Here is a 13,431-nt window from a genome sequence, read left to right as displayed (position 1 = left end):
TCAATTTTGATCCTTTGTCCTTTTGTTTTTTAACTGGGCTCTTTGACTTTTTAATTGAATATAGTAGTTTTTTACCTATTCTAAATACAAGTTCTTCTCTTACTTGGTAGATGATTTGCAAAAATTTTCTCTCATTCTGTGGGCTATTTTTTGCCTTCTTGATGGTATTCTTGGAAGCACAGAAGTTTTTAATCATGATGATATCCAATTTATCTATTTTTTTCCTTTCATTGATTGTGCTTTTGATGTCATTTATTTAAGAAACCACTGCCTAATCCAAGGTTGCAAAGATTTACACCTATGATTTCATCTAAAAGTTCTATAGTGTTTGCTCTTATATTTAGGTATTTGGTCCATTTTTAGATAACTTTTACATATGCTGTGAGGTTGGGGGTCCAACTTTACTCTTTTGCATGTGGATATTCAGTTGTTCCAGCACCATTTGATGAAAAGATTATTTTACTCAATTGAATTGTTTTAACACCTTTTTCAGAAGTCAATTGACTGTAAATGTAAGAATTTTCAATCTGTTCCTCTTTTATACTTTTTCTTAGAATTGTTTTCTTAATGTTACTTTTGCTTCATTCATTGATATTGTATACAAATACAATCAATTTTTGAATACAAATCTTGTATCCTGAAACTTTGCTGAACTCATGTATTGGTTCTAATGTTTTCTTAGAGTATTCTTTTGAATTTTCTACATATAAGATTATACAATCTTCAAATAGTTTCACCTCTTCCTTTCTAATCTGGATGTCTTTTATTTCATTTTCTTGCCTAATTGCCCTAGCTATATCCTCCAGTACAAGGTAAATAGAAACGGAATAAGTATACATCCTTGTCTTGTTCCTGATTTTAGCAGGGAATCCTTCAATCTTTCATCATTAAGTATGATACTAGCTATGGGTTTTTCATAGATGCCCTTTTATCAGATTGCAGAATTCCCTTCTATTCCTAGTTTGCTGAGTGTTTTTTATCATAAAAAGGTGTTGGATTTGTTAAATTCTTTTCCTGTGCCTAATGAAGTGATCATGTGGATTCTGATTTAATCTTACCTATTTCCTTTTCCAAACATTACAACTATAAGAAATGTCACTTTCTACATGAATCATAATTTTACAAAAAGGCACAAAATAGCATTATTGCAAAGGTTTGTAGATAGGTAATCTGAAACATCCAACTGAATCAGATTGAAAAAAAAAGCAAAAGAAAAGTTGCATGAAGAAATTTTTTTCTTACTAGAAAGATAAAACTTCATCTGCTAATTATCAGAAAATATATTCTTGTAAGGAAAAAATTGTATAATAAATTAACAAGTAGTACAATCATTATCACTTTCATTTACACATGAAAAAAATACATGATAGAATTATTAAAGTTCTCTGGTAATTACCGGCATCTCTTGTTCCAAATGTTTCATATTAAAATAGAGATTTATATTTCAAAAACACGATTGTATTGACTTAATCAAAACATTATCATGCTTTATATTTTAAAGTATCACATCAGCAAACATGTTTCTTGCACAAAAGTTCAGAGCTGTGTTGGCTGGGAAAATAAAAACAAACTATGATTCTCAACTATGGTTTGATTGTGCTCTGTGTAGTATACATAATGCCTTCTGCTTTAATTCGCTCCAATATGGGTCCATAGACTTCCTTTGAAAAGGGCCCCATCAGGCCTTTAGCTTGAATTTCACCTGGAAGAAAATAAGTTTGTAGTTACCATTTTAAAGGTGGTATAGAAGGTTAATTTCTACAGCAAGAGTTTCCATACAGCAGTAAACTCTCAGTCAATGAATTGTTGGAGGCCCAGGGATTTTTTAAATAGCAGCTTAAATGTCCCCTACTAAATTATTACTTTGGGACTTCCCTGGTGGTCCAGGGGGTAAGACTCCGAGTTCCCAATGCAGGGGGCCCGAGTGCGATCCCTGGTCGGGGAACTAGAGCCCACATGCATGCCACAACTAACAGACTGCATGCCGCAACTAAGACCGGGCGCAGCCAAAATAAATAAACAAACCCAAGTATTTTTAAAAAATAAAAAGTAAATTATTACTCAATGAACACTCTGTAAGGAAAAGGGATTAATTGAAAGCACAACTGGACTTAGGGACAGAGTCTGAATGTATTCACTTAAGTACATGAACTACCAAATCAGAGAATAAAGTAAGAAAGTAAACCTAACTAGTCTGCTTTCTTTGCTGATGTCACTTTTTAAAAAGCATAACACCAACAGAATGAAATTAAAACTAACCTGGTTATTTGGGCACTGTCGTCTGTTAGGGTAGCTGAAAGTAAGTCTGGGCACTTTCCTTAAAGACTATAATACCCTCATCCCTCATCACTTCTTCACTCTGGTTCTTCTAAGTAGGTAGTTTAATTTGATATTAGCTAGTAGGCTATTGTAGATATTTTGTCATTATTCCACATTTATATGCTTTGATGTTTTTTACTCCCTTGACACTTTCCCAACGGCCAAATGGGATGTTACATTCAGAGGTAATGCTTATTGCATGTAAATATGATCTTAAGAGGAGAGTGGAGAGTTGAAATTTGAATTCATTTAGTTCAAAATGTATATTGAGTAATGATAACATGTTGAGACATGAAGATTAATAAAACGTGGCCTATATTTTTGAAGATCTGGAAGTGAATACCCTCTGTTATTTTAGTGTTACCACTCCCAAAATACAAAAAAATAAGGAAAGAAAGAAAAGCAGTTAACATTCCCTGGAGACCCCTCTATGTGCTAGGAGCTTTATACATTATTTCACTTTAGTGTCACAACCACCCTATAAATTAGTCATGACAAGCCCCACTTTGAAGATGAAGGAACTCTGACTCAGAGATGCTAAGTAACTTGCACCCCATCACTCAGCCTTCTTGGGACTGAGCTGGGACAGAAATCATGTCTAACTCCGAAAAGCCCATGTTCTTCACTCATCACAAGGTGATCTCCCAGTCAGCCAGCCTTTGGATCTTCCGAATTGGCTCACTGCTAGTGAAAGCCAGTGTCATACTCAAGACTAATTATTTGATATCCAGGTGCTGAATGACTTGGAGATCATATGGAGACAGACTTGGTCCCCCAATGAAAGAACTTACCATCAAGTAACATCTTGGCCGCCATAGCAGTGGGTAACCCCACAGTTTTAGCCATGGCAGAAAAACCATTGACATCCCCATAAACTACAAGATCAATAGTTTTATTTTCTAAATGTCCAGAAGGATGTCTGATTCCAAAGTTGTCTCTCATCACAATCATATCTTTCTCTCCAGGGCCTTAAAATAAATAAGCATACAGTTTAAAATGCCACTATCGTGACAACTCCAATATCATATTTCATCCCCTGCCCCTCTGCTCTCGAGTTTCCCTTCCCATTATGTATATCCTTAAACAATTCTGTACCCTGCTTTTCAGCCCAAAGACCAAATTAAAAATTCAAGGAAATGATAACTCTGACCAGGTTCCTCTGTCCAGGTTGGTATCACTGTAACCTGGTTACAGACGTGAGGGTACTGCTGTAGAGGCCATTCCCTCTTCTCCCCAAAATGCTCCTTCAGCATTTCCTTAATGTGTCAAAAATTAAAAGTAAAACTAATGATGTTTTTGCTTTACCCTATTACCCAAGTTCACTCTTACTTAATAGTTCTCGTATTCTTCCCTCGGGAAAAAGAGTCCAAGAGCTCTTTCCCTCATCTTATGTTTCCCCATTCCCACTGTGTGGCCCCCACCCTCCAATCTAATTCACTGGTCCTTATGATTCCTCTTCCGGGGTGTTTATAATAGCCCACGGCCTACCATAGGAAAGCTTCATGGCCAAATGCTTGGAGAGTGCATCCACGAGAGACTCTGCCTGAGGGACGCGTTCATCCCCAAGTAAGCCCAACCTGAGAAGCACGAGAGACGGCTGCGTTAGTTCAAGTCCTGTACATACGCTCACTTGGGAAGCAGGAGGGAGAGCTCATTGGATTTTACCTTGAAAGGGCAGAATCACAAGATGACAGTTCAAGCTATAGGAATCTCAAGATATTCTAAAATAATAACGAGTAATGTTTTAACCTTCAGAGTCATCCCCAGACTCTCCCAGGAGTGCTGCCTGGAGCCAGACCTGACACATTGTAAGTGCATGCTGTTGCAAAGCTTTTTATGAGATTAATTTACAGGTTAGTTCTCCCACATGAAGGATACCATCAGAATATTCCACAGCCATGTGAATAAGTGTTTTAAAGTAGTTAAAGGAACACTGGGAGAATCTCTTACAGGAGAGTAAAAATATCCCACCTTTCTCGGGAACTGAGTAGTGAAGCTTCTCAAAAATAAGTATTTCCCAAGTTACAACTGCCATTGAATTTCTCTCTTTATCTACTTTTTATCCCCACCTGAACGTGGTACATGGTAATCTCTCTACCACAGGCCACCATTAGAGCAGCAAATTAATTAAAGACAATGTAAAAGGTTTGCTTCTATCGTGACCTTTCTTTGGCTAGAAAGCACTAACTAATCATTGATCCAGTATTTTGCTCTAGGTTGGCTGGTGGGTGCCTACCATTCAACAGCCTCCAGCTGGGTATTGTCTCCTCCTAGTTTCTTAACGACCGCTTCCTTGAGCACATCACACTTGGAAGAGGGTGAGATCCGAACTAGATCACAGAGGAGTTCTTTCTGGTTAAAAAAACAAAAATACAAATTCTAAGTTCCAAATAAAATAAAAAATAAGTTGAGAAATTATCCTATTAAGACACTGGACCTCAAAAGCACCTCAAATTTTCAATTAGAAAGAATTAGAAATCGTGAATTGTGGCCCACACATGCACATACACACACCTGCACACCCGCACGTCAATAAATGGGTGGGATTTCAGGATGATATTTCAGCAATAAAAATGAGTCATAACAGCAAATCAATACCAAAAGGTGATACTATATTTACCAACACTTTGCCTGCCTTTGCAGTTTCTCTCCATCACCCTATCACTCATTATCCCTCACCCTCCAGAAGTCGATTTTGGCCAGAATAGAGTGCGAGGGGCTTAGTGCTGCGGTTGCTAGTAGCAACCAGAGTTCTTTGGTAGGTTCAAGAAATGAGGAAGATTGTGCAGATAATAAATCAAAGGAAGAACACTTAAACAGTGGTCATAGCTTTCTCTATATTCTAAACAAGACTTTTTCCAGGCTCCCAAGGAGAAAGTTATGGTCTAGATGAAGGATCAACAAACTAGTTCACAGACCAGATTGAGCTCACCACCTGGTTTTGTAAATAAAAAGTTTTACTGGAACATAGCCATGCTCGTTTATTCAGGAGCAGTCTGAGCTGAGCAGTCTGACAGAGACCATAGGACCCATGAAAGCCTAAAAAGTTTACAATCTGGTCTTTTACCAAAAAAACATTTGCCAGGCCCTGTTCTATAAGGGGACCAGCCCCAAGAATGCCTGCACCAACCTTCCCAATCAAACTGCCTCAATATCGGATCCACTCTTATAGGTAATTATTCACTCCTGTCCAACAAGTAAATTTATGAAATCTGAAACTTAGATAGAAAAGACTCTCAGATACACAAAAAAACTGAATTTAAAAGCAACTGACTAACAAGAATACCAAAGTTTCTTTGAAAGACTTAATGGGATTAGCAGTATCGATTCTTTTCTCCTTGTGATAAATTTCTGGCATTTCTATTGGAATAAGGGCACATTAATTTAAGTTGGATGACCAGCTGGTAACAAGTGAATTCCTGGTAGTCAGTGGAAGCTTTACGTTACATTCAGTTTCAAGCCTCCAAAGTCCCTTCCAACCCTGAGACTTTAGGATTTTAATACAACGTAGATATGGGCACAAACTCAGTAATTAAAAACTCAGATTACTCATGGTCCCAACTGGTCAAATGACAGAACTAATGGGATTTGGGTGTTAGGAATCCAGTTCTGCGATACCACCAGGTGCTCTGCCACCTTCTCAGTTTCAGGGGGCCCCAGCTCACCTCCTGTCACAGGGCCACCCCTTAGTCAAGTGTCAGAGTGCAGAGCACAGGGCAGAGAGCAAGCCCATCCCTACTCAGGGCGGAGGAAGCAATCAAGTGGTAGGAGTTGCTGCAGGAAATAGGCCCCTGGAGACACCCTCCATGTCCTCTCCATCCTTCCAAAACGGTGAACAGAAAGGAGCTTTTGGGGCTAGGACTTCACTTCCTGCACATCAGCCACAGAATGGGTTCTTTGCTGGTCCAAACCCAGGTTCAAACCTGACCATTTCAGAAGGCATTTCTGAAGAGCAGCAGACAATGTATAATTCTGGAGTCACTCACCCAGGTGAGCGGATTGGCATCAGGTCGAAGGGCTGGAAATGCATCTCTGTTTATAAGACCCAATTTTACAAATCCATTCAAGGCTTTGGCATATCCCTGTAACAAGAGTTTTTTAAGCAATGTATGAAAATTTGTCTTCAATGAAAAAAAATTTTTTTTATTTTTTGAAAAGAAGGATCTATCTTCATAATTCATTTAGAAAACAGGCTGGGACTTCCTAGGTGGCGCAATGGTAAAGAGTCCGCCTGCCAATGCAGGGGACAAAGGTTCGAGCCCTGCCCTGGGAAGATTCCACATGCCACGGAGCAACTAAGCCCGTGTGCCACAACTATTGAGCCTGTGCTCTAGAGCCTGTGAGCCACAACTACTGAGCCCATGTGCCACAACTATTGAAGCCCACGTGCCTAGGGCCCGTGCTCCACAACAAGAGAAGTCACTACAGTGAGGAGACTGCACACCACAATGAAGAGTAGCCCCCGCTCACAGCAACTAGAGAAAGCCCGTGTGCAGCAATGAAGACCCAGCACAGCCAATAAGTAAATTAAATAAATAAATAAATAAATTTTTAAAAAAAGAAAAGAAAACAGGCTGAAAATAGCCAGCTATATGGCTAATATCGATGCAGCCACCTTCAGGTTCAAACCAAAATCAGCAGTGTCACAACAATTCCACTGGTTTACACAAGAGCCCTTGCAAAATTTGGGTCTTTACTTTTGTTTCTGGGTAACACGTGAGTGGTGTTTTCTGACAGCATAAGGGAAATTTTCATCTTGTGTTACAAGCTCAGGTCAACAGAATTGTGTTTAATAGAACAGTTGTTCTCTCTCTTATAATGGAAGAAGGAGCTTTTAAGAATATCCCCCAAAGCAGCTAATCCACTCTACTGATTAAGAGCCATTTTCCTAATGCATGTAAAGGGCAAGGGAAAAAGGTAGAAATTAGAGAGTTATTTCTAAAATGTCAACACTCTGATAGAAATTCCTCATGTGTCCTTCATTCTCTACAGGACAGGCTGAAGTTCTTGGTACATTATGTAGAACCCATCCCAATATACCCTCTAGCCTGACTCACTAATTGTCTTCTCCTCCACTCACCATCCCCCAGACAAGCTGCTGTGCTTTTCCAGAGACCTGGCCCCTGGTGCACACTGCCCCCGTGCTTGAAACGTGGTAACCCCTCTTTCTCACCTATGAAATGCTTACTCTTAAGACCCAGCTCAGCACACACACTGAGCCCCCTAGGTGAGTGTGCACTCCCATCTTCTCTGTATTCCAGTGCATTTTGTATATACTTCTATGATGGCACTTAACACAAACGGTAATTAATTGTCTATTCAGCTGCTGAACTGCAGGCATAGAGAGTACGTGTACGTGTGTCTTTCAACCCCGTGCCCTCACCTCATTATCCATCATTCCAATATGCTGAAAGAGAGCAAATGACTGGATGAATAGAGTCTGAAAGAGGATGAAGTGAAGGAAGAGCATAATGCACGTTCTCCTGTGAGCAAATCACAGGGGGCCGGGAGGGAGGGGGAGTGAGAAAGCCAAAATAAGGAGCTTTATAGCCACTGCAATTGAGACACCGGGGGCGGCGGGAGGGGAAGGAGGAGCAAGAAGAGAAGAAGGGCAAGAAATTATTTCAGGAAGCAGTAAAGTTATTAAGATATAAAACAGCTCCTGTTGCCATTGGATAGTTCACCATTTAAGGTGTGAATTCTCACATTTCTGAGTGGCCGTATTATTCAAACTGTTCAAAGTTTACTAATTAAAGAATTAAAGTTTATTTGCTTCAACTCAATGTAAATGTACTTCAAAGAGGAGAAACAAAAAAGCCACACCCCCAGCCTGCTTCTAGGATCTGATAATGCCGGAGTTCCCTTCTTCCAACATCTCAGATACTGAGACATTTCTGAGCTATTTCTTCATCTCAGAAATACATTTTTATGGTGACCTCTAGAAATGAATTTATTATGTGTACGCATTTATCAATAAGTACTTAGCAAACTGCTGCCAAGTGTGAGACTTATGCTAGGGGCTGAGGCCACACAGATGAAAAATGCAGTCCCCCCGCCATGAAGAAACTACAGTGCAGGAGAAGGGTCAGACAAATAAGGCCTGGCACAGGGTGAGCAAAACCATGACCACCGAGGACGACACTGGGATAACACAGGTGCTACGACAGAGGTAAACTCGGAGCTAGGGGAGCACCGCGGAGCAGAACTCACGTAGGTGAAGGGGAGGGGGGTCAAGGAGAGGAATTAAGAAAGATCCTGTAAGGTGATACAAGCAGGGTTTGGAAGGACTCAGGTGACAGGCAGGTGCAGAAGAGCAGTCAAGGTCTCCCTGTCATACTTGGCTGCCAGGGTCTCATCTCCAACGCTGGAAAGAATATTCGGGTTACTGAAGGGTAGCTGACATCGCTCAGCACAGTGGCCCTCATGGATAGGAACTCTGTGACATCTTCCATCCGCTGGGGTTCTGTGGGGATGGCTCTCATCCATACACATTCTTGGGAGCTTTAGTTAATTCTTAAATCCCTTAAAACCCTCAATTTCTGGGTCTATATGTTTGGCAAGAGACTAAATCTAACGCTATCAGAAAATCCTAACTCCTGAATCCCCTGAAAAAAACAGTCACTTCTTATAATCTAAGAACAAACTGAAGAAAGCAGAACCAAGAATCTGCCAGATCTGGGGATGGTAGGGCTTCAATTCACACTAGCATTTCTGCTGTGCCTGAAATGCTTGTGATGCTTGTGAAGCAACCCCTGTTCCTCGATCTCCTTAGGATGTTATCACTGACAATTCATTTAATTCCTAGACAGCGAAGGCATCACATTCAGGAGAGCACAGGTACCACGAAATCTCACCGAGCAGCGAGATCTGAAATTGGGTCTCTAATTTTTAGAGGTTTATATATTTCAGGTACCCTGGCTGTAGTGGGTTGAGTGGTGTGCCCCTCATAACTCAGAACCTCAGAGTATGACTTTACGGGAATCTTTGCAAGTATAATTAGTTAAGGATCTCAGTATGAAATCGACCTATATTTAGGATGGGTCCTAATCCAATGACTGGTTGTCCTGATAAGAAGAGAGGACACAGAGACACAAACAAGAGATGATTTGAGGATGGAGGCAGACATGGGACCAATATGCCTACCAGCTGAAGAACACCAAGAACTGCCCACGACCACCAGAAGTGAGGCGAGAGAGGCAGGGCACAGCTTCTCCCTCAAAGCCCCCAGAAGGCGCCAACCCTGCCCACACTTTGATTTCAGACCGCCACCTCCTAGATGGTGAGAGAATATATTTCTGTTGTTTAAAGTTTGTAGTAATTTATTATAACAGCCCTAGGAAAGAACTGTCTTAATCTGGTCACACTTGTAACTACTCTTTTGTGGTTAAAAAACAAATGTGTACTGGACATTCTTATTTATGGTCCTAGTATCTACACCCCATTTGGTGGTAAAAACATTTCAGATTCACTTTGGGGAAAGTGATGCTGACTACATTGTCAGCGGCGGGGGAGGGGACATAAAACAGGGGACAAAGCTCATTGGCACCTTTTATTTCACTGACCTCAGGGGCCAATGAGACAAAAACTCTACTTTTGGCTGTGAAAAAGACGTACTTTTTCATTTTCACTGGATTTGAACCTAAGAGGTTACCACCATCCTGCCATCCTTGTGAAACAGGGGATGCAGCCAAGGCTTGAAGGAAGAGCCGAGAGGTGAAGAGAAACTACTACATCCCAGGGAGGTCACAACCCCCAAAGCTCAGTACCCCTGAAGCAGGCCTTTCACCTCCCCACCGCTTCCCATGATTCAAAAATTCCCTTTTTGCCCCAGCCACTTTCAGCTGTCTCCTGAAACAATCAATCAAAAGAGCCCTGAGAAAACAGATTCCAATCTGGTTTATCATCTTAATCATTTCAATTATGAAGAAAAATTTGTTTTCACATCACTTACAACAAAACAGGCAACATGTTCTTCTCAAATAGAGCCGCTTACCTTGTACCTCAGTGTCCCCCGTAATAAAGTATGAGCAGATGGAATGCCATAAATCTCTGCATATTTTGTACTGTCTCTGTTAGGATAACCTTCCAAATTTAATCCAGGGAAATAATCCATGGGAGTCACTGAATCCAGAAAGGAGACACCTCCTACAACATCCACAACCTGAGGGACAGTGAAAAGGCACATGTGGGGTTAAAACAGTGTGTTCCCCTTTGGATTTACCTGCATTATTTTCACAATAAAGAAACCCAGATTTTACAGGAAAGCAATAGGGGATTTGAAAAAAAAAAAGTTTTAATGAAACTACCCTAATCAACATCCCATATGCAAGCTGTTCTACTAACATCATAATTCACAAGGCCATTGTTCTCCCAAGCCTTAAAATCTGACTTAAAGCATTTCGGGGACTTCCCTGGTGGCTCAGTGGTTAAGAATCCGCCTGCCAGTGCAGGGGACATGGATTCGATCCTTGGTCCAGGAAGATCCCACGTGTCGCAGAGCAACTAAGGCCGTGTGCCACAAGTACTGTGCCTGCATGCCATAACTACCAAAGCCCACGTGCCTAGAGCCCGTGCTCTGCCACAAGAGAAGCCACCCCAACGAAGAGTAGCGTCTGCTCGCTGCAACTAGAGAAACCCATGTGCAGCAACAAAGACCCAATGCAGCCAAAAGTAAATAAAAATAAAAAATAAAATAAAAAATAAAATAAAATAAAGCATTTTGTTTTCTACTAAGATCTTGTTTTTGACTTTTCTTTGCCCCTGGATAAGGTGGCACTGAATTATGTCCCATTAGAGTTTTGTTTTGTTTTTAAATAAACAATATGCTAACTCAAAGTGATTTCTGTGCTCAAGTAGCGATGGCCATATTCTCACTCTGTTCTTTCTCTTCACTCCCGCACCCCTTCCCAAATGCTACATCAGGCAGCAGTCTTGCACATCCGTTCACACGGCCAGCACCTACGGAGCACCTGCTATGTGTGTGCCAGGATCACACCTGGCAATAAGGACAGCGATGAACAAGATTCAGCTCCTGCCTCCAGGTACTCCTTTGTTCATTGAACAAAACTTGACTTAACGTCTACCCAGACCCAGGAGCTGCACTAGAGCACAATAAGGCACTCACAGCCTGGATAGTCAACCAACGTGCATACATTGGGAAAGGACGCAGGGGAGATGCCCTCTCACAAGAAGGACAATGCAATGAACGTACAGTGAAACTCAAAAAAAATGCTACCTCCTGATCTTACTGCCATTGAGAAGCTATGTCACCGATTCCCATGCTCTTCTGATTTATCAGTCATCCTCTTTCCTACATCTCTCCCCCTATGACACACAATCAAAATGCAGTGAAGCATTTTTTCCCCTTTAGTTTTGATTAAAGGGCTAAATTTTTCTTTCAATTTATGAGGTGGATCATCCTTGAGATCACGGAAAAAATTCTGGAGTAGTAAGATCAGGGCTGAGAATCCTGGTGGAACGAGACTTCGCCCTGCTGGCCTCACTGGAAACACCCCCGGACTGTGTCTAAAAGCTGCAAAAAGCAACACTGAGGGAGGGAGCTGCCCACGTATCTTCCGATGGAGTCTGAAGAATTTGCCCAAAGGAGTCTTCAGATAAACTTCATGACTCACGGGATTTATTTATAGGGAGGTTCTGCATTGTCTTGGTATGAAAGGGAAAACGGAAATGCATGTATATATAGCTGAAGCCCTGGAAGGAAACGGGCAGTGCTGACCTCAGAGTCAGGCCTGGCAGGATCCGTGCAATCAAAAGGTTCACTTTAAACAGCACTGAACACCATCAAAAATTCCAAGAGTGAGAATCTGAAGGAAGTGAGGGATGCTTTTCCTTTAATTTTCTTGTGAAACTCTTCTGAATGTCACAGTAAACATTTCCTGAAGAGCCGTTTCTGCACTTTTTCTTTGAAACAAATTGCTTCTATCTGGATCCTAAATTGTTTTAAAGGCAAATATTAACTTTTAGGGCCTTCCCACCTATCTCTCTTCTACAACCTATGGCAATTCTAACATTTGGTTTACTCATTTGAAGGTTAGGGATTTCTAAAGAAACGTTTAATAAAGACCACTATATTCCAGCACTGTACTAATCAGAAATAAATCAGCTGGTTCGTACGTCTATCATGAGATCCTGTAAAGAAAACGGAAATATAAGCGGAACAGCTATGACCCATTTAGAGACTGACAGCTGCTGCAGCAACATGACCCCCCAAATTACTGGGCAATTTGATATCAATTCAGAGTTTGGATTTCTAGTGACCTATCATGGGATTCATTAATGAGCCCTGTCCTGTATGACCTGGATGAGAAAGACAGACATATTTATCTGTTTGGCAGAGAATATGCACTTGTTTTTTCTGACTCGACAATGATTACATCCACGATTACTCACTGCTGGTTCGGGCTGCTCTAGGTGTGACTTTCCCTCACGTGCGCCCACACCCACACGTCCCCCAACCACTGAGAACCACTGACCATAGCTTGATTACTAAGCCTGCAAGACATCTAACACAGGCGATAGACAGATAAGCATTTATGCAGGGCCGCTGTGTGCCGGGTGCCTTGTACATATTACCTTTAATCTACACAATAACCCACTTTTCAGAGGTGAAAACTGAGACTGAGAGAGTCACCCAGAGGCAGATTTAAACCCAGGTCTATCTGACGCCAAAGAGAATCTGTGTTCTTTCTACTGGACCATGGCGTCCCCTTGATTGTGGTTATCTGTGGATCAGTATGTTGAGAAGGATATTGATTGACTAGGTACAGCATTCCTGATCATTCCACCAGTGATGCACCTGAAAACTGAGTTAAGGATGGCTGCAGGCAATGGAGAGATGCAGCTGCAAAGGGGAGGCAGGGTGCTGCCATCTAGGGAGGGGCAGGCAATAGGAAGAGAGCCAGGAAACCTATCTCAAAGCCGTGTTTGCAGAGCAAGCAGGATCCTTACTTACAGTATGTGTTTAGCCTGAGAGTGGCTTGAGAGAGGAGGATGGAGAGGATGCTAAAGCTCTGCCACGTCACCTCCAGGTGCCACCAACGTCCCTCACCCATGGGGGAGCAGGACTCAGAGGAGACACAATCACTGTCTCCA

General features: G+C 41.5%; 1 protein-coding gene across 5 annotated transcripts in view; it reads right to left on the bottom strand.

The window, feature by feature from the left end:
• Positions 1–1,213: 1,213 nt before the first annotated feature.
• The window catches only part of AASS (aminoadipate-semialdehyde synthase), a 56,637-nt gene continuing 44,419 nt past the window's right edge, over positions 1,214–13,431 (bottom strand). For 4 of the 5 annotated variants that reach the window (XM_057731786.1, XM_057731788.1, XM_057731784.1 and 1 more), the window contains exons 19-24: positions 10,313–10,480; positions 6,306–6,401; positions 4,556–4,671; positions 3,808–3,896; positions 3,111–3,287; positions 1,214–1,702 (exon numbers count right to left, since the gene is read on the bottom strand). In XM_057731786.1, the coding sequence (XP_057587769.1) occupies positions 1,584–1,702; positions 3,111–3,287; positions 3,808–3,896; positions 4,556–4,671; positions 6,306–6,401; positions 10,313–10,480 (765 nt within the window). In that variant the 3' untranslated portion in view covers positions 1,214–1,583. Of the gene's footprint in view, positions 1,703–3,110; positions 3,288–3,807; positions 3,985–4,555; positions 4,672–6,305; positions 6,402–10,312; positions 10,481–13,431 lie in introns of those variants that run through there. The other variant, XM_057731789.1, reaches the window with a different exon arrangement.

This window comes from Hippopotamus amphibius, chromosome 4 (assembly GCF_030028045.1).
Source record: "Hippopotamus amphibius kiboko isolate mHipAmp2 chromosome 4, mHipAmp2.hap2, whole genome shotgun sequence".
Taxonomy (NCBI): Eukaryota; Metazoa; Chordata; class Mammalia; order Artiodactyla; family Hippopotamidae; genus Hippopotamus; species Hippopotamus amphibius.
This window is presented reverse-complemented; position numbering and strand designations above follow the sequence as displayed.